The sequence below is a fragment of the Pogona vitticeps genome, chromosome 8 (genome assembly GCF_051106095.1).
Source record: "Pogona vitticeps strain Pit_001003342236 chromosome 8, PviZW2.1, whole genome shotgun sequence".
NCBI lineage: Eukaryota > Metazoa > Chordata > Lepidosauria > Squamata > Agamidae > Pogona > Pogona vitticeps.
This window is the reverse complement of record NC_135790.1, coordinates 520,748-542,881: the sequence shown is the minus strand read 5'-3', so window position 1 is coordinate 542,881 and position 22,134 is coordinate 520,748. Positions and strand designations below refer to the sequence as shown.

Here is a 22,134-nt window from a genome sequence, read left to right as displayed (position 1 = left end):
AAACTAAACTTGTGTCACAGGTAAAAATACTTACATCAGAATTCACTCCAAAATGCAGAAGGATAAAAAAAATGCAGCCAACAACTGAAAAAGAATGCTTTAAAACTGCTTTCTGAAAATGCAGGAGCTTCTAGCCTGATAGTGAAAAAAACAGGAGCTCTCCCTACAAAGGCCGGGAGGGATCCGTGGCGGCGGGGGGAGGGGGGTTCCCTGAGGCCACCCACCGACTCCCCTCCCTCCCTGTTTTGCTACCGTCGCCGGCCCGGTCCCGGGTGCAGCCGCTCCGGGACGTGGGTATCCCGCCCGCGCCCGCCTCTGCACGGCTGCACGTGGGAAGGTAGCGGCAGCCCCGGGGCGAGACCCGTGACGTCACTCGCTGAGGCGTCAGGTCAGGCACGCGGCGCCCCGCCCAGGGGACGCCCCCAAGCGTCGCCGGCGCCCAATGGCAAGCGAGGGCGGCGCGGGCCGGGGCCAATCAGGCGGGCGAGGGGGGGGGAAGGTCCGGATCCGCGGAGAGTCCCGACCGAGGAAGCCGCGGAGCGGAAGGAAGGGCGGGCGGGGGTGCTTCTGGGCATGTGCCGATTTCCCCCCTCCCTGGGAGCGGCGAGGCGGCGGTAGGCGGCGGCGGCGCCCCCTCCCCGGGCAACGAGCCTCTGGGCGCGCGCAGAGCGCCTTCCCCGTCTCCGGGATGGCCTCGGCGGCGGAGGAAGAGCTGGAGGCGGTGCTGGGCGGGCAGGGCTGGCCGGTGCCCGCCGAGGGAGGGCTGGACGCGGGGCCGCCGGGCAGCCCCGAACCCGCGCGCCTCCGCCGGAACACCTGCTTCGTGGTCCTGGCCGTCGTCTTTAACGAGCAGGTGGGCGGAGGTGTGGGGGAGGGGCGGGGAGGGGGGCCGGGAGGGGAGGGGCAGGGCAAAGGGGGGGGGGTTGGCCCGGCCGGGAGGGGCCCCTTCCCTCCCTCCTTCCCTCCCGCCACTCTTCCTTCTTCTTCTCCCCCCCCCCCCCCGCAGGAGGAGGTGCTGATGACCCAGGAGGCCAAGCCCGAGTGCTCCGGGAGGTGGTACCTGCCGGCCGGCCGGATGGAGCCCGGCGAGACGGTGCTGGAGGCCCTGCGCCGGGAGGTCCAGGAGGAGACGGGCCTCCTCTGCCAGCCGGTCACCCTCCTGGCCGTCGAGGAGCGCGGCCCCGCCTGGATCCGATTCGTCTTCCTCGCGCGGCCCGACGGTGCTGCCCCTGCTGCTGCCGCTGCCCTCCGGCGGGGCGGGGGGGGGCGGGAGAGGCCTTTCTTCCCCCCCCCCAATCATCTTGCAAAGGGGGAACCCCCCCTCGTCCCTGGCGGCGGGGCCTCCCTTGGAAGGGGATGCTGGCTGGCTTCCTGCATCCCTCTGCTTTCGGGTCCCTCCTCCTTCCCCGGGGGGGGGGAGATTGCCCCCCTAAGCCAGCAGGGATATGTTAGCCTGACCCTTTGGGAATGGCCACCCACCCTCTTCCAGAGACAAGAGTATAGGACTGAGGCCGCAGGTCTGTGCATGGCATGACCAGTAGAGCCGTGATGAATTTCTGGAGTCCGGACTACATAAACGTCCGAGACTAATGCACAAGGACTGTTAGCAGTTCCGGGGGTGGTGGGTGGTGGTGGTGGTGTCAGGGCATCTGGTCTGCCGCCATGTGTGACACCCTTAACCTGACATGGGCTTCTCTTCTTCCAGGCGGCACCCTAAAGACCTTGCAGGAGGCGGATGCAGAATCCCTGCAGGCTCGGTGGTGGAACAGGGAGACGCCCACTCTCCCGCTACGTGCCCGGGACATCTTGCCTCTGATGGAGCTGGCGCTGCAGTATCGGGCCAAGGCCCCCCACCCGCCCACCCTGCCTGTTGAGCTGCCTTGCTCGCTCATCTGCCAGCGCCTCCTGCTGGTGTTTGTGGGCCCCGGCAACGCCCTGTGGGTGCTCCTGGGCACGACGGGGGCTCCGCACCTGCCTGTGGCAGCCAGCGGCTTGTCTCGCGCGCAACAGAGCCACAGGCTGCTGGTGGCTGTGCAGCGCCTTTTACAGAAATGCCTGCCCCAAGCCCAGGCCGCCGTCCGTGTCCGTGGCCTGCTGGGGCTGCAGCATCTGGGTCGAGGACCCGGGCACAGTGACGGCATCTGCTTCAATGTGGTGGCCGCGGTTGGGGACCCAGGCCACCCGCGACAGGAGAGCCCTCCGGCCTTGCAGAGCCAGGCGTTCACCTGGTGGAAGGTGGAGAACGAGGCCCTGAGAAGCAGAGCCCTCCACGCGCTCCACACCGATGCCTTCCTCCCTCTCCACAGTTACCCCTGAGCCACAGATGGGGGTCTTGTGAGGACGAGGGGGCTGCGGCCGAGGAAGAGGGCTTGGTTGACTGGCCCCTGGCTCTGCTCAGCAATGGGCCCCGAGGCGGTGAAGCTGCTGGAACCTCCCTGCCAGAAGATCCTTCAACCGCCTCACACCCCAAATGACCCGAATAGTGCTTAAGTCTCAGCTGTGGCCGGAAGGATGCCCGGACCCAAACTGAATGCCTCTCCGGGCATTTAGGCTTTTGCATGAAACTAGACATGGGGAGAGTTTTTTTTTTCCTGCCCGGACATCAGGCACCGGCTGCTCCCAGCCTGTTCGCAGGCACAGGGGAAAGCCAAGCCTTGCCAACTCTTGCTTCTAAGTAGTGGGTCTCTCAATGTAATGGCAGATGCATGGCCTGCAAGAAGCACCCAACTGCTGCAACGCACCGATTCAGATGCCTGCCCCTCCTGTATTTTCAGGGCAACCTCCCCTCAGCCCCGGCTTTATAACAGCCCATGGCAGGTGTTCCGTCTCGGCAAGAAATTAAAAAAGATGGGTTTGTTTCTGGCTTCCAGTACGTTTTTTGGCTGGAATGAGTCTCAGCCCTTTGCATGAGAATTCTCCCAGGTTTGTTATTGGCAGCACAAGGGAGGAGCCCAGCAGGTTTACCATCATGGCGTGATTTATTCCAGGCACACATGAGAAACAAGTGAGCCTCCACCGTAAAAGCAAGGAAACTGAAAGCAGCCTGGAGAAGATGGGAGAAATGTGTGGACTCAACTCCGTGCTGGCTTCGCTGCTGTGGCCCTCTGCGTTCTCAGGCTGTTCAGACAAGAATCTGCTCAACGGGATGGAAAAGGCTCAGATGTGTGGTGTATGTGTGTGCTCACACATCTATTCAGTCAGCCCTAACCCTGTTGATCTCTAGATGCTACGCCTGATGCCAAGAGTGGCATTTTGTTTAACGTACAAATAAAAACAAATGCCAAAAAATTAAAAAATTCTTCCCAAGTCATTGTGATTAGGAAGGTTAACTGTGCAAAAAGAGCAAGTGAGGGCATTCAGTTACCTCCAGAATCCCTAGCTGCTGGCAGCATTTGAGTGATGAATAGCTGTCCTTACTGCCCCAGCCCTTCTGCCCATCATCTGCAGAGAAAGAGGGCCGCAGCCCAGTCTGAGATGCAAAAAGCCTGAGAGAAGCAGCAGCAGGTCAGGTTCTGGCTGATTCCTCCCCCCCCCCCACCGCCGCCCAAGAAGCGGAAGCAGCTGATTTCTCATTGGAAAACATTGTTGATTAAAAAGATCCCAGTTCCCAAAAGCACCCCCTCCCCTGGGCCCGCCCTTGATGGCAGCGGGCAAAATCCGAGGAATTCCGGAGGGTCCCTTAATGTGCTTCCTCCGTTTCTGACAAGGGCGCTTGTAGACCCCCCAACGCGGCCGACGGAGCGTCCACCCCGTTCCTCAGACGCGGTGTGTGTGTGTGGTGTGGTGGGGGAGAGATCACCACGGCTGCCCTCATCCGTGGCCTTGCTTGTACAAGATTAGTCCCACTCAAATGAGGTCCCACAGAGAGGAGACACGATGCAGGTCATCCAGAGTGAAAGTGCCCGGGGGGGAGGGTGTCTCTGAGGATGTTGAGCGAGCCCTCCTTACTCTGGACTCCTGTTACCCCAAGCCAGGTTTCTGTCTTTTAAGGAAAGGAGGCGCGAGGCTTGTGGAAAGCGATCCGAGTACCGGAGGGAGGGCTGTTTGGCCTTCTTTCCTCTTGCAGAGAGAGGGAAGCACCAGTGGTGGTTGCCCAGTTCTGAAGTGACGGTCAAGATCCTGAGCGCGAAGGGCCTCTGGGGGCACACCCAAGCCCCTGGAGAGGCCAGGAAATTCCCAGGCTCCGGCCGTTGTTCTGACAGTGTGCACCGCTGGCTTCGTCCCGCAGACGGGAGGTCAAGGGGGCCCCTCCGTCATGGACTTGACAAAGACGATGGCGGCCAGCTCCTTGCAGAACTCCTCAAGCACCACCACCCCTTCCAAGAGCGTCTGGTGGCTGATCCTGCAAAGGAGCCAGAGGTCAGTGGAGGGAAGGGGGCTTCCCTTTCCTCCCTTGCTGCCCTTTCCTCACCCCCTGGCACAGACAAGGCCCTTCTTTGTAGACGCGTCAAGGGGTATGTAACTTCCCACCCCACCCGAGCCAAGGAGGGAACGGAAGCTTGGCAAAGGCCACAGAGTGCTCTTGTGGCAAGTGAGGTTTAAAGCGGGAGGGGGCCCTCTTCTGCTGCAGCTGGGGCCCCTGGCGTGGGCACTCTTTGGCCCATCAGGATGGCCCTAGTGGTCCCAAGGGAAGGGCAGGCAGGACCAGCGTGCGCAAGGCAGCAAATAAGAGGAGCCTCGTCCTGCCGGAGATGCTGCCATGCGCTCACTCGGCTGCAAGAGAATCCACCCCCCCGCCACTTCCCAAAAACATGGCTCATCAAACCTTTCCTCTGTTTTTCCTTCTCGTATGACCAGATGTCCACAAAACCCAGGTCACCCTGAAGGTGCACCAACCAAAGTCATTTTTGGGGGGAGGGGGGGAAGACGCAGAGGGGAGTTGGAACGCTGCCTGGAGAGCCCATCTCAGTCTGTCGGCACAACCACCCCCGCACCGACAGCAATTTGGAGAAGGCAGGGCCAAACTCCATGCTTGTGTGGTCTGAGATACGCTCTGTCCTGACGCAGAGAGGCAGGCCTGCCCGAGCGCCCCCTCCCCGTGGGCCGGGCCTCTGCCCAACGCTCACCGCTGCTCTTCAGGGACCAGCCCCATCAGCCGCCTCCGGACCAGCAGCAGATTCGCAGGGAAGTCGGGCACTCGATGGATCCTCTGCATCAGGTCCCCAATGACCTAGAGGGAGAGGCTGCCGTCAGGGCGCTGGACCAGAGGCCGAGGGAAAGGCATGGTGCAAGAGCAACTCTTGGCCCCTCCCCTCTTGGTGACCTCTCTGGATGCTGCTCCCCCCCCCCCCCGGCTTCCCACCACTTGCACAGTCCCCACCGTCTCCTCCAGGCAAGGCCGGACGTTACCCTGATGAGCACTGAGAAGAGGTTCCTGCAGCCGGGAGTGAGTGGAAGGTAAGGGTCCAGCAGGTACTCGTGGAGGTGGGGGTGAGGGAAGAGCGCCAGGCGGGAGAGCACGGACGTCACCTGCAGGTTCACTGCATAGGGCTGCAGGGAAAGAGCCACCATGGAGAAAGGGGGTATGGGTGTGGGTGTGGGGGGGAGAGGCAGAGAGCAGAAAGGAAGGGGCCTCCTCCTCCACCACAGCCTGTGCTTGACACGGCACAGGAGAAGGTGCCTCCTCCCCATCGTGACCGTTCCTCCCCTCCCTCCTCCCTGCGGCTTCCAACCCAAACCCCAGGGCTGCTCATGCCGGCCGGAGGCCAGTCAAAGCCCCGGACGGTTCTGTCTGCCTCACCTGGTCGAGGATCCGCGTCAGCCGGTCAAAGAGGACCTTCAGGAAATGGCCCTCGTAGAAGCTGGGTCCTCCCAGGGTGCAGCTCCCCAGGGGCCGAGGAGCCGGAGGCCAGTTCCACTGGACAGCATGAGAGCGGCATTCCCGAAACTGAGGGAAGAAGAAACAGATCATGGCAGCCCAAGCAGAGAGCGGGACGGAGAGGAGCCAGGGAGGCCCTCCCAGGGACGGCACCCGCTCTGCATACACTCCTTGAGGGCGGGGGTGCCTTCATCGGGGGTGGGGGGAGGGCAGGTGGAGGGCCGGGGCAGGCGCCGACTCACCAGGGTGTTCGCGTCATGGACGTAGGCGTCGTATCCTGCCTCCTCCAGGTAGGCAGAGGTTTTGGCTTCGCTGGGAACGAGGCAAAGGAAGCTGCAGGAGGAAAGCAGCCGGCAGGAGGCAAGGAGCAGTGAAAACAACGCCCGTGGGCAAGAGCAGAGCAAACGAACCCCCGCAGAGATGAGGAGGGGTGCACTGAAAGCCAGCCTGAATGCTGACGGCCGCTGCGTCCTTTCACTCATCCCAGCCAGAAGGTTTCACCCTTGAGCCCAAGGGGAGCACCCCACCCACCATGCCAGCGGTCGGTCAGACCTGCAGGGCACCGTGCCGAGGGGGCGGGGGTAGGTTTGGCCCATGGAGGGAGCGTGAGCTTTGGAGAGAGCTACCTGCTGACCACCTCTTTGACGTCCGTACGCCCTTCGGACGGAGCCCGCGGCTTGAGAACAGGAAGAGCCGGCTTGGTGGAGGCCGGGAAGGTGACACTTGGGAACCCATCCATGAAATAGGGATCCTCCTCCAGGTCTCTGCTGGGACAAAGGAAAAGCACCGAGCATCAGCGGTTTCATTTTGTTTGGTTTATATTGAACCCGATAGGAGACATGACGCTGCCACCCAAAAAAGGATCAGGATTTAACATAAACAATTCAACGCCATGCTACAGGAGGAGGACACAAGATGGTCAATGCCCTAGAAAAAGCAAATTTCAATTTAAAACCTCAGGGGAACCAGAAAGGTTCTAGCCAGAGGCTGGAAAAAGAGCACCACCCTCCAGGCACGGGGGGCCGCCCAACCCACTTACAGCCCATCCTCGGAGGGCTCTGCCTCTCGGGGGCCAGGAGGCTCTTCCTGCCCAGAGGGGCTTCTCAGGACGTAGCTGCGCTCCTCCAAGTGGCACAGCACCAGGGCCTGCACCACGTGTGGATCCGGAAGCCGAAGCAGCTCCTCAAAGAGCCTTAAGCTGGCTCTGCTGATCTGCAGAAAGGAGGAACGGGTGAGCAGAAGGCCCCCAAAAGCGGAGGCCACACCAGGGCATCTCACTCCAAGCAGGAAGCAGGAGCTTAAGGGGGAGCCAGGAACTGCCCGGGGTGTGTGTGTGAAAGAGACCCAAATCCTGCCTTATTAAAATAGGAGCGCCCGAACAGAACCACCCGCGGCCTCTCCTTGGAGGCCTTCAAGAGCTCCAGGTGGCCTATTTATTTATTTATTTGATTTATACCCCGCCTATCTGGGCGACTCGTCCACTCCAGGCTGTCTAGGGAAAAGCACCGCCTGGAAGCCAATCCATGGAAAGCAGCTCTGTCTTCCTGTGGCTGACGGGAAACCTCAGTGGGCCTTGATCTTCAGCAGCTCCTTCCCTTGGGCCAAGCAGAAGGCCTGGTGGCAGGTGGGCCTTCTCTGTCCTGCTCAGGAGGTGGGGGCGAGCGGCTGACCTGACGGCTACCCCATGAATACGCTGATCCTCTGCCTGGAGGCGCTGCTCGCTCTTATTTGGGATCCCTGCTGCACGTAGCCTAGGGGCTGGTGACACAGACCAGGCTGGGCACAGGGAAAGGGCTGCCCTGATGGGGCTCTCTGCCCGCAGGGCCCTTCAAGCAGCAGCCACCCCGGAAGGCAGGAGGTGGTGAGTTCCAGCCAGCTCCCCCTGCCAAAAGACATTGTGGCCCCTCACTCTAGAAGCTTTGGGAAAAGCCAACAGGCCTTCGTGACCTGGAGATGATGAGCAAGGAACTATTTTCATAGGCTCAGCATCCCAGGCATTCCAAAAAGGTCCCGAGTTAGCCGGAAGGGTGAAGGGCCACTCCTCTGACAGCCTGCCCACCGGTCGCGCCTTTGACCTCCCCTGCTTCTGCTGTAGTTTCTGATCCGGGGCCCAGGAGCAGGCCAACCACCCTCTCCCAGCAACATCCAACTTGCCTCGTCTGACAGATGGTTACAGCGCTCAATCAGGTGGGAACGCAGAAGGTGCCGGTGCTGCTGATCGGGGCCCTCGGGCTCCTCCACGTCCCCCAACACAAAGACAACCAGTTCCCGGAGAAGGGCAGGAGCCCTAATGTGCCTTGCCAGGCTGGTCAGGAGAGCCGTCGAGAGGAGAATGCCATCTTCTGCCCTGGCAGGGAAGGCCAAGCTGAATGAGAGGAGCTGTCCCTGGCTGAGGGTTGGGGGACAGGCAGCTGAGGGGCAGCCACAGGTGGGGAGCTCCTCCCCACCTCCCCCTCCCCCTCCCCTCCTCCCTGCTTCCAAGTTGCCCCAGACTCACATCTGCAAGAGCTGCGGCTGGAACATCCCCAGGAAAAGGCTCTGGCCCACGGCTTCACTGACAGCTCCTGCAACAGCCTGCGCATACGGGAGGGGAGGGGGTTCGCTCCGTCAAAGTGGCTCACAATCCTGCCGCTCCCCAGCCCTGCCCGCCCGCCTGCCCGCCACGGAAAGGGGGCCGAGGGGGTGGAAGAAAAGGCCAAGATGCAGAGAGTGATGGGAAGAAGAGGACACTAAGGGGGGCGGGAGGGAAAGTTTCTTACCGGATGCGCCTCTTTCGTGAGGCAGTCGCAAAAATCCAACCAGCCAAAGAAGGCCTCCAGGTCCCGCTGTCCTGGGAAGGCACCCCCGTCCTCGGCCGAGCTGCCCACAAGCCTGCAAGGCGGGGAGAGGGCGGGAGGCGGCCCAAACGCCAGGGCCAGGTCAGCATGGAGGGCTTGGCTCACCTCATCCCCTCCTTCAGCACAGGAAAGCCCCCACCCTTCTCTTCTGCCTCTCCGGCCACCCGGACTCTGGCCTCCCCCCCCCCACTCTCTGAGAGCGACAGGGACCAGCCCAGACGGACTGCTGAGACTGGCTGGTCTCAGGATGACCCCGGAGGGCGCTCTCCTTTACCTCCAGCTGACGGGCGGCAGGGTGAGAAGGTCAGCAGGGCTGAGGGTCGCTGGGATGGCCTCAAGCAGGGCGCAGAGGCGGTCAGCCAGGAGGGGGCCCAGCCTGCCCTCTCGCGTCAAGGCCAGGGCGGCTGCTTGGTGGTCCATGCTGGTGAGCAGCAGCAGCAGCTCCTGCGCCTTCAGAGCCACCTTCCTCTTCTGCAGGGGTGAGAAAGGGGCCCTCCTGCAGCCTCTTGGGAAGGGTCCTCCCCCCCCCACACACACACTCACAAAGAGCTGCTTCTAAGGCAGCCAAAGGAGGGGAGGGGAGGGAGAGGCGCATGAGTCTCCCAGAGCCAGAGGCAAGGGCTCCCGTGGGCTCTCGACCTCCCAGTCCAGCGGCTCCATACCTTGCTCTTGCACAGGCTGACCAGAGAGGTGACCAGGTTCTGCGCAGGAGAGGTCGGTCTCGCTGGCGACACTCCATCAGGAGCCTCCTCGAGACCTGAGGGCAGAGGCCTGGCAGGGGCCGCATTGGCCCCAAACGATGCTCCTCCCGGGCGGAACGGCTGGCACGCTGGCTTGTCCTGGAAGGCAAGAGCAGGGCAGCTGCAGTGCCGGTTGGCCCCTGAAACGTCCTGGATTTGCACTGGCCAAAGGAATGGAGGGGGGGCACCCGGATTCCAGGCCTTCCACAGTCGCCATTTAAAAACGGCTTGAATCCATTCAGTTAAAATGGAAACGTCTTCCCAGGAGCTGCCCTGCTTGTGGTTTGACCGGAAAGGAACAAAGGTAGACAACAGTCAGGTGGACAAACTCACATCACATAGGTAGACCTGGTTTCTTCCCCTCTCCCGAGGTGCCTCCCTTGGCCTCTCAGAGTCTGCCGCTGCAGCCCGATTTTCCTCCAGCCTGTCAGCACCCACCGCACAGAGGCCCACAGCAGCCCCGTGCAGTGTTCCTCACCCCCTAGAAGGAATCCACTCCTCACCTCCAGAGTGCAAGGGAGCAGAGAAGGGTCCTGTCTGATCTTGGTGCACAGCACAGCAACAAACTGGATCACTTCCTTCTCAGGATCAGGGCCTAGTGTGTCACTACCGACCTGAAGGAGCTTCTGTAGAAGACCCATGGGAGGTGGAGGAGCAGAATGGGAGAAAACAAGAATCAGCGATAGATCCAAGGTGAAGAGAGCAGCAAGGCGCCCTAGGGACACCCACTGGGGCTCTGAACAATCCTGACAATCAGGAAGAACAGAGTCAAAGCATGCAAGTCTAGTCTGTTTTCAAAACAGCCCCAGGCTGCAAGATCTTGCTTCTATTCCCAAACTCATGTCACTTTGACACAATGTTTAAAGCATACACAACAGCATGGGCGCCAACTTGCAGGAGGCTTTTGGGCAGAAAGAGCTGGTGGAAAGTTACCAACAAGGTGGTGACTGTGCCTCCTTTTGCAGGGAAGGTCCAGAGAAAGCCCAGCTGACTCACCCAGATCGCACTCACCTGGACAGGCCTGTAGACGTTCAGGTAATGCAGCAAAGGGCATTGCATTTGTCCCAACAGGCGGCTGAAGAAAAGGAGCACCTGGGATCTCATCCCTGGAGGATACTGGGAGACAGGAAGACAGGCAAGAATCACTCAGGAGAAGACAGCCTATCCAAATGCTGGCGCCTGCTCTACTGTCAGTGTCCCTCATTGGGCGGAAACAGTCTTCCGAGGAAGACAGGCTTCTGATTTTTCCCTAGAGGTCTATCAGTGTCTCTAGAACTCCCGCCCAGCCATTGGACCCTTGGACTGGGCAATCGGATAGCATATTAATTGTACTGACACAAACAAAGACAAACCACTCCAATCTCACTATATGGGATGTGGTTCCTTTGCTAGATCTAAATGCAGGCGCATAGCACCCATGGACCCCTAAGAAGGAACACAGAATAAAAGCACAGCCGGAGAATAAATAAATGGATGTGTTTCTTAAGTAGGAAAAGAGTAGGTATGTTTCTTCTGGGAGTTCCCTCATGACAGCGCCAGACCTTAAAAGGCCCTGCTGTGGGGAATGGCAGCCCAAACCCATCAAGTCACGGGGCTGGCACGGCCAAGTTGCCCATCCCAAGGCAAGTTGCGACACGACGGTGCCGCTGTTCCTCTTGCAAGAAAAGGGGCCTCCACAGAGGCCACGAGCAAGTCTCCTCTGCAAAGGGAGGACACTTTCAACAGCTGCCGACCAACGCGCGGCAGCCGAGGTGGCCACCGTGGCACAGGGAAGGCAGCTCGGGAGCAGGAGGCAAGGCTACCTCAGCTTTCCCCAGGGCGCCGAGGGTCTCCAAGACTTTGTGTTGAAGCAAGTACTCCAAGCAGGGTCCCGTCTCCCCCACCGGCTGCTGCTTCTCCTCGTACACCAGGATGTCCAGCATCTGTTTCAGGTGCCAGGGAATGTCCGTCTGCTTCGCAGGCTTGCTTTCATCTTGAGAAGTGAGAAAGGTCCCGATAATAATAAATAACAAGCCATTTCATTTGTGAAGAAAACAGCTCTCAAAATTTTACTTGGCAAGGGAGAAAACCAAAAATAAAACTGAAATACGTGCAAGACGACAAGAAGAGAGGAGGATGGGGGTCTGCCAAACCTCCAATTATATTGTGAGGCGGCAGCACTACAAGGGCTCAGAGAGTGGATAAGACTGGGAGGATGAAAAAAATATTAATACTAGAAAGCAAAGATTTAAAATGTGGACTTCACACGTACTTATGGTGTGGAAAAAACAAAGTGAGGCGCCCGGACTCCCCCTCCCCCTCTCGCTTGGATCCCTGCCCCGGGGAAGGCACCGGCTCTGGCTGCCTACCTGTGGCCTCCAGGTAATAGTGGGTGATGCCCTTCCAGTGCTCGGTGAAGGCGGCGGGCAGGTCCAGGCGGGGCTCCTCCTGCAGGCCGGAGAGCGGGAAGGAAGGAAGGAAGGAAGGGAGGAAAGGAAGGAGGGAAGGGAGGAAGGAGGGTGAGCGCCCGGAGAACGGGGACGGGGACCGGCCCCACCGCCCGCGTCCCCGCCTCGGACTACAAGGCCCACCCCACCCCACGGGCAGCTGCGATGGGAGTTGTAGTCCGAAAGAGCAACGCCTCCAGGCGGCGCCTGCCTGCCTGCCTGCCCTTCTCCCCCCCCCCGCAAGAGGGGTCCCTCCCCCGAGAGAGAGGAGCCCCCCTCCCTCCTCCTCCTCCCCCCTCCCTCCCCTTGACCCCCCCCTCCCGCTCTCACCGCATCCACCGCCCGCTGGAGGAGGGCGCCCAGGCGGCCGAGCAGGGCCATGGCTTCCCCGGGGCAGGAGGGGGCCCTGCACCGGCCCTTCCGCGGGGCTCCCCGGGATCGCGGCCCTCCGACGGGCAGCCTCGGCGACCACCTCGCCCGGCCCCGGCCGCTTCCGCCTTCCCGAGGGGGCGCCACGCCAGTCAGGGGGCGGGGGCCAATGAGAGGGAGGAGGGGGCGGGCCCTTCTCCGGGACGTCACTGGCCCTCGACGGGCGACGCGGGCCCTTCCGGGGCGGGGCGGCGGCGGCGCAGGGGCGGGGCCTCGCGGCTGACTTCCGGCCGGGGCTGCTCCGTCCGAGGCGGGCGCCATGTCCTTGGCGGCGCTCGTTCCGCTCCTCGGGGCCGGCGGGGCCCGGGTCGGAGGCCGCGCCCTCCGCGTGGTGAGTGAGGGGGGGGAGGCGCGGCGAAGGCGGGGGCGGCGGGAGGAGGAGGGGTCCCCTTTTTTGGCCGCCCTTTGCCCACTCTTTGGAGGAGGGGCCTCCTCGGGCCCTCCCGCCCTGGGCCTCACGACAGCCCTGCCGGGTGGGACAGGCGGAGGGAGGGAAGGAAGGAAGGAAGGAAGGACAGCTCCCGGCTAGCGAGCGGCCTGGCTCTCCGGCTCTCCCCCGCCAAGGTCACCCTCCTCCTCCTCCCCCAGGGACCCCCGCTGGGCTGCCCGCGCGGAGCCCTCGTTGCTCCGGCGATGCCCGGCGAGATGGGGGCGCTTTTTAAACGGGCGGGGCGGGGGGGGGCGAGGGTCTCGACCGAGACGGGAAACGCGCCCTTCGCGGCCCCCCCACCCGCCGTGGGAGCGTTGCTGGCCTGGTCAGCGTCGGGGGTCCCTTTCAGCTCCTGAGCGAGGAGGAGGAGGAGGAGGAGGGGGCGGCTCTGCCTTGGCCCTGGAAGGGGGCGGTGGGGGGTCCTTGGTTCCGTGGGAAGGGGATCAGGAGGGGGGGCAAATTCTCTGGTGGAGGACCCCCCTCCCCCGACACCTGCAGCGCCCCGGAGGCTCTCCGAGGACACCCCTAGAAACTGGATCCTGGCGTCTGCCTGCCTTCTCTGCCGGCAAAGGGACTTGTGGAAGGCGGCCGAGGTCGGGGCTGTTCTCCTTACGGGAAGTCGCCCCTTTCAGGCAACGCGATGTTCCTTTGACAAGAGGCCCTTTTTTGTCTCCTTCCAGGCCAGGTTCCACACCAGCCCCATCAGGAAGTATAGCTGGCTGTCTTTCCTGCTGGGAGACTGGGCTACCAAGCGGTTCACCAAATACAGCAAAGTCTTTACCGTGGATGGCAACCTGTGCGTCAACAAAGGCAAATTTGCACAGCAGATCGCAGAGCAGCTGGGTAGGTAAACAGGGTCTGTGCGCCCGTGACCTTCCGGGCTGAGCCAGCGTGGCTAAACCCTTGTGCGGCGGGGTCAGCGAGGGTCCTGAGGCGAGCAAGAGCAAGACTCTCCTGCTGTTGGAGGCGTCTGTTTCCAGTCTGCTTGATACCTGATTTGTGAGGAAACCGGCACCTCCTCTTTTTTCCTTCCCTTGTTATTGGGAACACGTTTGGCACAGGCTGCTGGCTGCTCCTGTTGTGGTCAATGACCACTATAACTCCTGGGAATGACCTGAAAAACCCAGGCTCAGTTGCAGTCGCCGGACCATCTTCAAAGGCAGCCCCATGTATAGTATATTGCAGTAATCTATATGGGGTGTATATGAAATGAATGGATCTGTGTAGATGCCAGGGATTAAGGGAAGAAAAACCCCTAATCCTAGGAATTAAGGGGAAGAAAAACCCCTAAACCTACAAAATAGGGTCTGTAGCCTTTGGCCTTGCCCTCCATGGGTTCATCCCTCAGGTTGTGGGCAAACCTGAGAGGTGGCCCCTGACCCTCTAGGTGTGCCCACTTGAATCCAGACCTTTCTTTTAAACCTTTGCCCTCTCCAGGTTTGCGATACTTCCCGGAAGTAGATCTTCATTACGTGGACAAGGTCAGCGGGTATGGGACATGCCTGGACCCTGTATTTATTGGCAATTGTAGTCTAGAGGCCTTTTATGACAACCCTAAAAATCCAGATGGAAACGCTTACCGGCTTCAAGCCTATCTGTTTACCTGCCGCGTCCTGCAGTACGCTGATGCTCTGGAACATCTCTTTAATACAGGTAATTCAGTTTGGTGGCATCTTGAATTTTGCTTGTAGACAGACATATGTGAAACCACAACTAAAACTCCTCCTTGAGAAAGAGCAGGGAGCAGGAGATGCCTCCTAAGTGTAATGGCTCCGAATGAATGTAGAGCAAATTCATCACACATTTTGAAAAAGCAGGGTGGGAGACCAGAGGTGTGGTCTGTAGGAGCGAACGGTCAGAGAGGTTCATGGCTAAAGAGGTCTGAGTGGCCAGGCAGCTCAAGGCACACCAGCGGGTTCTCCTGTGCTCTTCCAGCAGGAGAGCATTGGCAGACTTTGCACATGACGGGTGGTTGGGCAGGAAACAAGACTGGAAGAGAGAGGTATTTTTATTGGGTTTCTCTGATTGTTCAAGGTTACACATTTTACAAATACATGATCAAACAAAAATCACAAGGAAAAGAGGAAAAATGGGAGGTGTTAGCCATAACAGGCGATGCCATTTTCTTGAGATTTACTGTTAGTGGTGTTTTGGAATGAACAGCGTTTCTGAAGAAACGTGTGTTTCTTCTTCCTGTGCCTTCTTTGCTTATGCTAGATTCACATATTTTACTGTTCAGTTGGGTGGGTGTTCTGCCTCTTAGGGACAGCCAAAAAGATCTGTGCTGCGCCACTTTTTTCTGTCCTCTGATTCCAGAAGTGGGTCTAGGGGAAGGTCCTTGTGAATTTTTAAAATTGTTTTTGAGTACAATAACAAAGTCAAAGTAATGGCATATTTTAAAGTGCTGGCCGAGTAAAAGACCAGCCAGACACTTCCAAGTAACCTCTGTGGCAAACTGTAGTTAGTGGTGTCTTCTTGTCCTGAACTGTTAGGGCTCTAATTCTTTGTTTGTTTCCAGGGCAAGGAGTAATACTGGAACGCTCCCCCTTCAGTGACTTTGTCTTCTTAGAGGCGATGTCTCAGCAAGGTTATATCCGCAAGGAATGTAAGCAGTCTTTTTTACAGAAGTGCTGGGGTGCTAGCAGCCAGCAAGGAGCATGTTAAGGATTTGGGTGAAAGGCTGAGGCCTTTCCGACGGAGCCCTCTGCATTATTATTAATACCCTGCGTGGCTGCATAATGCCAGAGGGTGTTTGGTCCCTCTGCTGAGCCTGTGCGTTTTCCCTTCCTGGGGAAGGCCTTCTGTGGAACCTCTTTTCCACCTCTGGGATTCTTTTGCACTGGAATCTTGGGATGAGGCAAGAGATTCCTTTCCTGGGCAAAGGGGAATGCTGGTGATGGGTTGACTTGGTTAAATCAGAAGAACAGCTGTGCCAGGGCCGCTGCCTGTCATTAGGAGAGAGCTGGCATTATTGTGGCCGATCTGTCAATGAAGAACTGGAGTTGATCTCCATGAGGTGCCTCTGAACCCTGTATTTATTTCTCCCTCCAAGGAGCCAAAGGCATTCTCTCCCCCCCCCAAGTTCTGTGGGGCAGCCGAGGGGGTGGGGAAGTGGCTGCCTCTTTGTCACCCAAGGACCTCCACGGCTTTGTTGGGATTAGAACCAGGGCATGGCCTGTTCTGGGGGAACCCTGACAGCTCAGCCATGACGGCCTTGAAGCAGAGCCACTGGGCTGCTCACCAACCTCTTTTTAAGTACCAGAATCAGCTGAGGAGACGCTGGTTAGCCCACAGGGGCACCCTTCCTGGCCCACCCCACTGCCTCTCGTTCTCATCTCAGTCTGTTCCTTAGAAAGTGAGGCTGCTGTCTTGAACAACAGAAGATTAAAGAACAAATCTTTAATGCTTGAGTTAAGCCACACACGGTGTATCGTTCTGGGGGCAAAGGGAGGTACTTTGAAAATACTCCCTCCGACTCCCTCCAGCTTTCCCTCAGAGTAACGACACACGTGCTTTGTTTTCTAATGGATCAGCTGGCCAGAGAGAATGGGCCTCCCCACTTGCTGAGCTTTTCCTCTCCATTCTTCCACAGGATTCTTGAGCTTTTCCTCCATAAAGCTCCTGCCGTCTGAAGTTGTGGGGGGAGGGGGCAGGTGGGCCCTCAGGAGGCAATCCCGAACTCCACAAAGGCCATGTGAAAGGGAGCAGGCATGCCCGAGGGTCTCTGTGTGTGGCTGCTACGGCAGTATGGTGTGGATAGGCCAGTCTGGAACGTGTAACGTTCTCCTTGCTTTTGCTGGACCATGAGTCCTTTTCAGCTGGTCCAAGCCTTCCTCAGGGTCTGCCGGCTTTCTCCGCAGGTGTCAGCCACTACAATAAAATCAAGGAGTACAGTATTTATCGCTTTTTGCCTCCTCACTTGGTCTTCTACATTGACGTACCTGTCTCAGAAGTCCTGAAGAGGATTGAAGAAAAGGGAGAGGTAAGCGAAGGCTGAGGAGTTCATGGCAGGAACTGGTCCCCTCTCTTGGCCCAGGGAGCGTTGCCTCCTCCGGGTGGGAGATGCCAGCTCTCTTGTCGGAGAGGCTGCACTGCCACTCTCACGGGATGTGGCCCTTCCCGTGTCTGCTCAGCCTCCTCGCAGCTGGCTCTGTCTTCGGCCTTGACTTCAGTGGTGAAGAGTCCTTGTTTTCCATCCCAGGCCCCATTCTTTCAGGGGCTCTCGGGGGGCAGGACCTCCCTGGCTGGCTCCTCTTTCTCTCCCTGGACTGGCCTGTCCAATCGGCTCTTGAGAAAGCTTGTGCTGACCATCCTCCAGAACTGATGGTTGACCAGCTCTGGCTGAGCAAGGCTGAGGGGTCTCCACCCGGGGGGGGGGATCTTGGCCAGTCCAGTCGCCCGGCCTGGAGAACAGAACCCTGCGATGCCAACAAGGTGGACCTTCTTCAGGCTGAGGTCCCCATGATGTGCCCAGGGCATGTGGCTGGCAAGTGGGTTGCCACTGAGAGGGCAGGATGATCAGTTCTTCATAGGTTCTGCCTCACCTTCCTGTGTTTATATTGCTTTAACGCAGGAATGGTGTCTGAATCGGGTGGTAACCAAGGAACTTTTTTTTCTTTTCAGCCGTATGAAAAAAAGGTATCGCCCGCTTATCTTCAGAGCATTGAAGATGTCTATAAGAAGTCCTTCTTGCCACAGATTAGGTTAGTAAGAGTGAACATGGAAAGTTTTACAAAAATCTGTATTTTAACACCTCTGTGCTGTAAAATTTAAATGATGGTGCTGTGGGTCTCAGTAGCTGTCGGTCTTGGAACACTGACATTAAAAAGCAGAACTTCTCTTTTCTTTCAACTCCATGATTTGAAGGTTCCAGAAGGTGACTTCTCTTTAAAGCCCTAAGTAAACTTCCTGGAGAAAAACCTCTCTTGGACTAAAGAGGATTGTCTACTGTGTGGATGCGTCTGTGATTCCGTTGTAAACAAGAGGCCCATCTGCTCTGACCTCCATTCTCTTCCAGCTGTTCTGGATCAGCTCCTTCTCCTGATCATCCTTATTTTTGTTAGAATTGGATAGGTCTTATTGATCTGTGACCTCTCTAATTCTTCTCCATCCTGCACTGCAGGCCATATATTTCCAAGGTGTGCCGGGTTCAGCCAGGGACCTCCCCAGGTACAGGCAAAATCGCTTCCCCCACCTCTCTGGCCCTCTTCTTCTAGGGTGCCTAAACAGCCATCCTGCAGAGCTGAGCCTGAAGAGGAGACAGTGTAGAGTCTTAAGTTGATTTTCTTGTGTTGTATACAGCAAACAACTTCATGTTGGTGTTTTTTCTTTCTAGTGAAGTCTCTGAGGTCCTGCAGTACACGGCGAGCAGAGCAGAGGATCTGGAAATTGTAAGTAGCTGCAGCTGCCCTCGCCCACTGCAGGGGCAGGGGGATCTGTTGTGCTGATGAGGCAAAGGGTGAAAGTAACAGCCCATTGGCAGGAAGCATAAGATTGAAATTGGGGCATGCGTGAAGGAGAGGAGCTAAGAAGACTCAGGGGAGAGCATGGCTTGTCAGATTGAAGATTGAAGGTTTTTTTCTTGGCTTACTGGTTTGTTTTTAAATCTCCAGATGGAGAGGTCTCGGCTGTGTCCTTTGCTCTCTCTCTCTCAATCCTCTCTCTGTGTCCTTTGTGTTTGCAAAGCACCAGCAGGGTTCTTGAGGAGGAGGCAGGCTCTGATCCTCCTCCTCCAGCATTTCAGATGTTCAGGTTATCCCTTTCCCCCCCCCCATACAGGTCCTTGAAGAGATTGAGCTCCTGGAGTTTAAAAAGGGGCCGTGGCCGGATCAGACTGACGGCAGTCTTCATGATTTGAGGATGTTGTAAGAGTGACCCCTTATAAATCACCCCCTGTTGTTTCTCACTCCCTTGGTGCCCAAAATCCCCCCCAAAATTGCTCAGACCTACTCTGTTTGTCCTGCAGAAGGAGGCAATGGTCATTCTGTCCCAGCTCTGCAGCAGGATTTTCCAATCAGCTCTCAGTGGAGGTGTACTCTGAGATTCCTGCCCCCCCCCCGCCCCAAAATAGAACTTTGCCCTCTGGGCTTTCTTTGTGGCCTTTTGATCTGTCTTTCAAACGCCCTTTCCCACCTAAGCTGGAGCAGGTTGTGCAATGCCATGGTGAATCTGGCCCAGATACATACATCTTGCTACAGCATTCCTCGGAGAGGGGAAAGGTCACGGTGCCCTACCTCCCCAGCATAATTTTGGGAAATCAAGCCTTGGCAGGAGTGGGGTGGGGGAACAGTCAAAAGTGGGAAGTCCTCTTGTGCTTCTTTAGCCAGTGGCCAGCAGGTGGATGCTGGGCTTGGAGGCAGGAGCCCCCTCCCCTCCCTTGCCACGCCCATTCTTGGGCACCTGTCCTGGTATCCAGAGGCTCTGCTTCCTTAGCCTGGATAAGGACCCTATGATACCTGTATCTGGTGCTCTGATTTCTCTCTCCCCGCCCTGCATCATGAGCAAGGCCCTAGGAAGAGGCACAACCTGGGGAAGATGTGATGGAATTTGCAGCCCACTAGGAAGAGGTAGCAAGGTTGTAGGACCCAGAAAGAGAGAGGCCGGACAGAAGACATTTGCTCTGCTCTCTCTGTGAAGCAGCCTGCCCTCTTTTCTGGTTGAGTGGCTGGTAAACCAGGGACTTGGCCTATGGTTCCGTTTTTCCTTCTTCCTTCCAAGGAAGGGCAGAGGTCTGAATTGCAGGACTGATGCTCAGTTTTCCTTGGTCGAAGCGTCTAACTGGGTGTTTGTTTTTTACACATTAGAGTTGAAAACAAGATGCAAGTGCTGATCCCCACCTCCCTCCCTTTCCACATCAAGGAGCTCACCATGAGCGGCACACTTGCTGACCAGATCTACTTTGCATGGAAGTCGGTAAGAGGTTCCGGGGTGTTAGCATGCAGACGGAGCTCTGACTCTCCTTGGGCTGTGGAGGTGAGCAGCCCTGCCGGTGGGCTTGAGGACCACCAGGCTGAAAGGAGGCTGGAGCTCTTTGTACTTTACGCTGCAGGCAGCGCCTTCTCCAGGTTATTTGGAGATTGCAGCCAGTGGCTTCTTGAAAATCAAATCAAAGGAAGAGAAATAAAAACTTAGTTAGCCACCATAGTCATCCATGTAGTCCAAAAGGAACAAGGGAGTCTTGTGGCATCTTAAAGACCAGCAGGTTTTAACGAGCAGATGATGTTTTTGAGCCCTGTGGCCTGGAGGGGTCAGTGAGTTCGCCATCTGACTCCGCAACTTTTGGTAGGTGTTTTGTGCTGACACAGTGCCCGTTTCTGGCCGTTTGGGGTGACATCATGTGACCTTGGGGGCAGCTGGGCATTTAGGATTGTGCTTAAAAGAGGATCCGTATTCTGCACTACAGACATAGGCTGGTTTTAAACCTGCCACTCTTTACTCCTCTGCCTTGCCCCAACCCAGGAGTGGGAGCTGAGAATTTGGCAGAAGGTCCAGGGACTTTCTCAGAGTCCGAGATGGCAGAGAGGAGAGGAAAGGGTCCCAGTGTTTGGGGTAGGTCTGGTCAGAAAGGAAGATGATGGTCAAAGGATGTGTTTTGACTTAATCCTGTTGCAACCTTTTTGCTTACTACAGTTTCCTGGGCACAGGTACGCCCGCGGCTACAATGCTGATGCTGGAGACAAATGGATCTGGCTGAAATAGCTCCCCACATGTCGGTGCTCAGCTGATGGCAAAATGGGGTGATGACGCTCCCACGAATCCGCTAGCCCCCCTCGGGTGGGTCCTCTGAGTGCCCGTGTGTTGCATCCAAGGTGAATTACACGGTCGTTCGAGATCTTTCCGAAGCACATCCCATTAGAGAAGAGGAATAGAGATGAAAATGGGAGGTAGGGGGATCTCATCATTTCTTAATATAGGCCAGAACATTGAAGGTTCTTGGAGGAAATAAATACCTTCATGCACGTTGCTTTGCCTGGCGAGTGTCTTTGTGTGTGGCTCGCTAGATGTCCGCCTGCAGCCAGCCCATCCCTGTGGCCCCCGGAGGCTCTCTCCCAGCTTGTAGTGTTCTCTCCAGAAAGGGCCGGGGCCATCAGCCTGGCTTCGGCCCCCCAAGAGGAAGTGGCCTCCGCAGGGAAGGGTGTGCATGAAGGCCAGCCCTCTTGGTCTGGATCCAGAGTCGGAGGCAGGATTTCATCCAGAGGACGATTTGGCAAGGATGGGGCAATGAGGAGGAGGTGTGGGGGCACAGCAGCCCTGACTCGATGCAAGAACAAACCAAGAACGAAGCCATTTGGATAAAGCCACTTCACATTTAATCAAAAGGGGTTGGAGGTTGGGTATCATCTTCACACAAGTCAGCAGAAGTGGGTTGGGAAATAGCGGGCCACTCGTCATTCGGAGAAGTCCGTATTTATATATTTATAGATATGTTCACAGAAGTAGCCGTGAAAAGCAGGTCTAGGCAAGTGACTTCTGATAAATAACACTTTCTTTACATTTGCACAAAGTGGATCAGTTGAGGAGGGAATGGCAGGGGCGTGGAGGAAGCAGGAGCCTTCGGCCTGGGGCCAGGAAGGGCCACCTTCCACAGCCCTTGGTTTGGAGGCTGCGGGGTTGGCTGGCCAGGCAGGAGAGCGCCTCGCCCTTGATCTTGAGCAGCGACGGGTGCCCTCACTGAGTGGAGATGGCCGCAGGCGGGCGGATGAGCAAACCCTCCTGTGGCCTGCCGCCCTCTAGCTAGCACTGGCCTGCCTCCGGGGATCTTGCTTGGAAGGGGCCGCTCAGGTCATGCTTCCCCCTCAAGGGCCCTCCCCCTCCTCCTCTGCTTTACAGGCTCTTCTGTACTGCAGTGCCCATCCCCGCCCAGGCCTGAGATACTTGGGGACATGGAGAAGAAAGGGGGGGGGGGGTGAGGTGGCCAAGTGCCTCGCCCCTCTTGCCTGGAGTCGGAAAGAAGTGGCCATCCCGTGGGAGAGCCAGCTTGTGCCACCCTTGCCAGTGGGAGGAAGGAGGTGGCCGGGGTCCCAGGACACTCCTCTTTCCCATTAACTTATAAAAGCTGCTGTTCTGTCCCCTCCAGCCTCAGAAAACCAGACAAGCCCCCCCATCCTCTCCCTCCCAGCTGCTTGTTTTGTTGCCCAGATGTGCTGAGCCGTTTGCCTGTCAGGGAGTTGTCTGGTTGATGTCCGAAGAGGCGCCTTGGCCCTGGCAGGATGGGGGCCGCCCAAGACCCCTGCCGTTTGTGTCAGGCTCCTTTCTGTCCCTGGTGCCTCCCACGGCCCAGAAAGAGGAAGGGGTGGACTGAAGATTGGCCAGCCAGAGCAGGCCACCCAAGGCAGGGCGAGGGTCCCAGGGGAGCCGGCCGGGTCTGGGCCTCCACCCGCCCTCGGCCAGCACCAGGAGGGAGGCCTGAGCGCCTGCAGAGGCTGCTCGGGAGGGAGCCAGGACACACAGGGCC

General features: G+C 58.0%; 3 protein-coding genes across 4 annotated transcripts; 2 read left to right on the top strand and 1 right to left on the bottom strand.

Moving 5' to 3' along the window:
- The first annotated feature begins 364 nt into the window (after positions 1-364).
- Positions 365-3,296, top strand: NUDT18 (nudix hydrolase 18). Its single transcript, XM_072979136.2, has 3 exons — positions 365-853; positions 1,007-1,220; positions 1,706-3,296. The coding sequence occupies exons 1-3, from the start codon at positions 443-445 to the stop codon at positions 2,314-2,316; spliced, it is 1,236 nt and encodes a 411-aa protein (XP_072835237.2). The 5' UTR covers positions 365-442; the 3' UTR covers positions 2,317-3,296.
- A 269-nt stretch (positions 3,297-3,565) lies between these two features.
- On the bottom strand, positions 3,566-12,353 carry FHIP2B (FHF complex subunit HOOK interacting protein 2B). Of its 2 annotated transcripts, none has more exons than XM_072979120.2 (17): positions 12,152-12,353; positions 11,744-11,822; positions 11,198-11,367; positions 10,407-10,511; positions 9,899-10,021; positions 9,318-9,494; positions 8,930-9,126; positions 8,578-8,689; positions 8,316-8,392; positions 7,973-8,165; positions 6,858-7,030; positions 6,445-6,585; positions 6,061-6,151; positions 5,741-5,887; positions 5,350-5,490; positions 5,067-5,170; positions 3,566-4,342 (listed from the first exon to the last, which is right to left on the bottom strand). In XM_072979120.2, the coding sequence occupies exons 1-17, from the start codon at positions 12,200-12,202 to the stop codon at positions 4,237-4,239; spliced, it is 2,187 nt and encodes a 728-aa protein (XP_072835221.2). In that variant the 5' UTR covers positions 12,203-12,353; the 3' UTR covers positions 3,566-4,236. The 2 variants fall into 2 exon arrangements, with proteins under 2 accessions (XP_072835221.2, XP_072835222.2); XM_072979121.2 differs by having other exon boundaries at positions 6,445-6,582; positions 12,152-12,352.
- A 70-nt stretch (positions 12,354-12,423) lies between these two features.
- On the top strand, positions 12,424-20,643 carry NDUFA10 (NADH:ubiquinone oxidoreductase subunit A10). The gene is made up of 10 exons (XM_072979134.2): positions 12,424-12,581; positions 13,361-13,523; positions 14,118-14,333; positions 15,199-15,285; positions 16,541-16,662; positions 17,304-17,383; positions 18,016-18,070; positions 18,459-18,544; positions 19,484-19,592; positions 20,310-20,643. The coding sequence occupies exons 1-10, from the start codon at positions 12,510-12,512 to the stop codon at positions 20,376-20,378; spliced, it is 1,059 nt and encodes a 352-aa protein (XP_072835235.2). The 5' UTR covers positions 12,424-12,509; the 3' UTR covers positions 20,379-20,643.
- Positions 20,644-22,134: the final 1,491 nt, after the last annotated feature.

Bases quoted from the DNA above. Each gene is read 5' to 3' on its own strand.
- NUDT18 (XM_072979136.2), top strand. From the start codon at position 443: ATGGCAAGCGAGGGCGGCGCGGGCCGGGGCCAATCAGGCGGGCGAGGG. The intron at 854-1,006 runs GTGGGCGGAGGT...CCCCCCCCGCAG, and splicing joins CCGTCGTCTTTAACGAGCAG to GAGGAGGTGCTGATGACCCA. The intron at 1,221-1,705 runs GTGCTGCCCCTG...CTCTTCTTCCAG, and splicing joins CTTCCTCGCGCGGCCCGACG to GCGGCACCCTAAAGACCTTG.
- FHIP2B (XM_072979120.2), bottom strand. From the start codon at position 12,202: ATGGCCCTGCTCGGCCGCCTGGGCGCCCTCCTCCAGCGGGCGGTGGAT. The intron at 10,512-11,197 runs GTAGCCTTGCCT...CCTGTCTCCCAG, and splicing joins GCGCCCTGGGGAAAGCTGAG to TATCCTCCAGGGATGAGATC. The intron at 4,343-5,066 runs GTGAGCGTTGGG...GCTCCTTTGCAG, and splicing joins CTGGTCCCTGAAGAGCAGCG to GATCAGCCACCAGACGCTCT.
- NDUFA10 (XM_072979134.2), top strand. From the start codon at position 12,510: ATGTCCTTGGCGGCGCTCGTTCCGCTCCTCGGGGCCGGCGGGGCCCGG. The intron at 18,071-18,458 runs GTAAGTAGCTGC...CCCCCCATACAG, and splicing joins GAGCAGAGGATCTGGAAATT to GTCCTTGAAGAGATTGAGCT. The intron at 18,545-19,483 runs GTAAGAGTGACC...TTTACACATTAG, and splicing joins CTTCATGATTTGAGGATGTT to AGTTGAAAACAAGATGCAAG.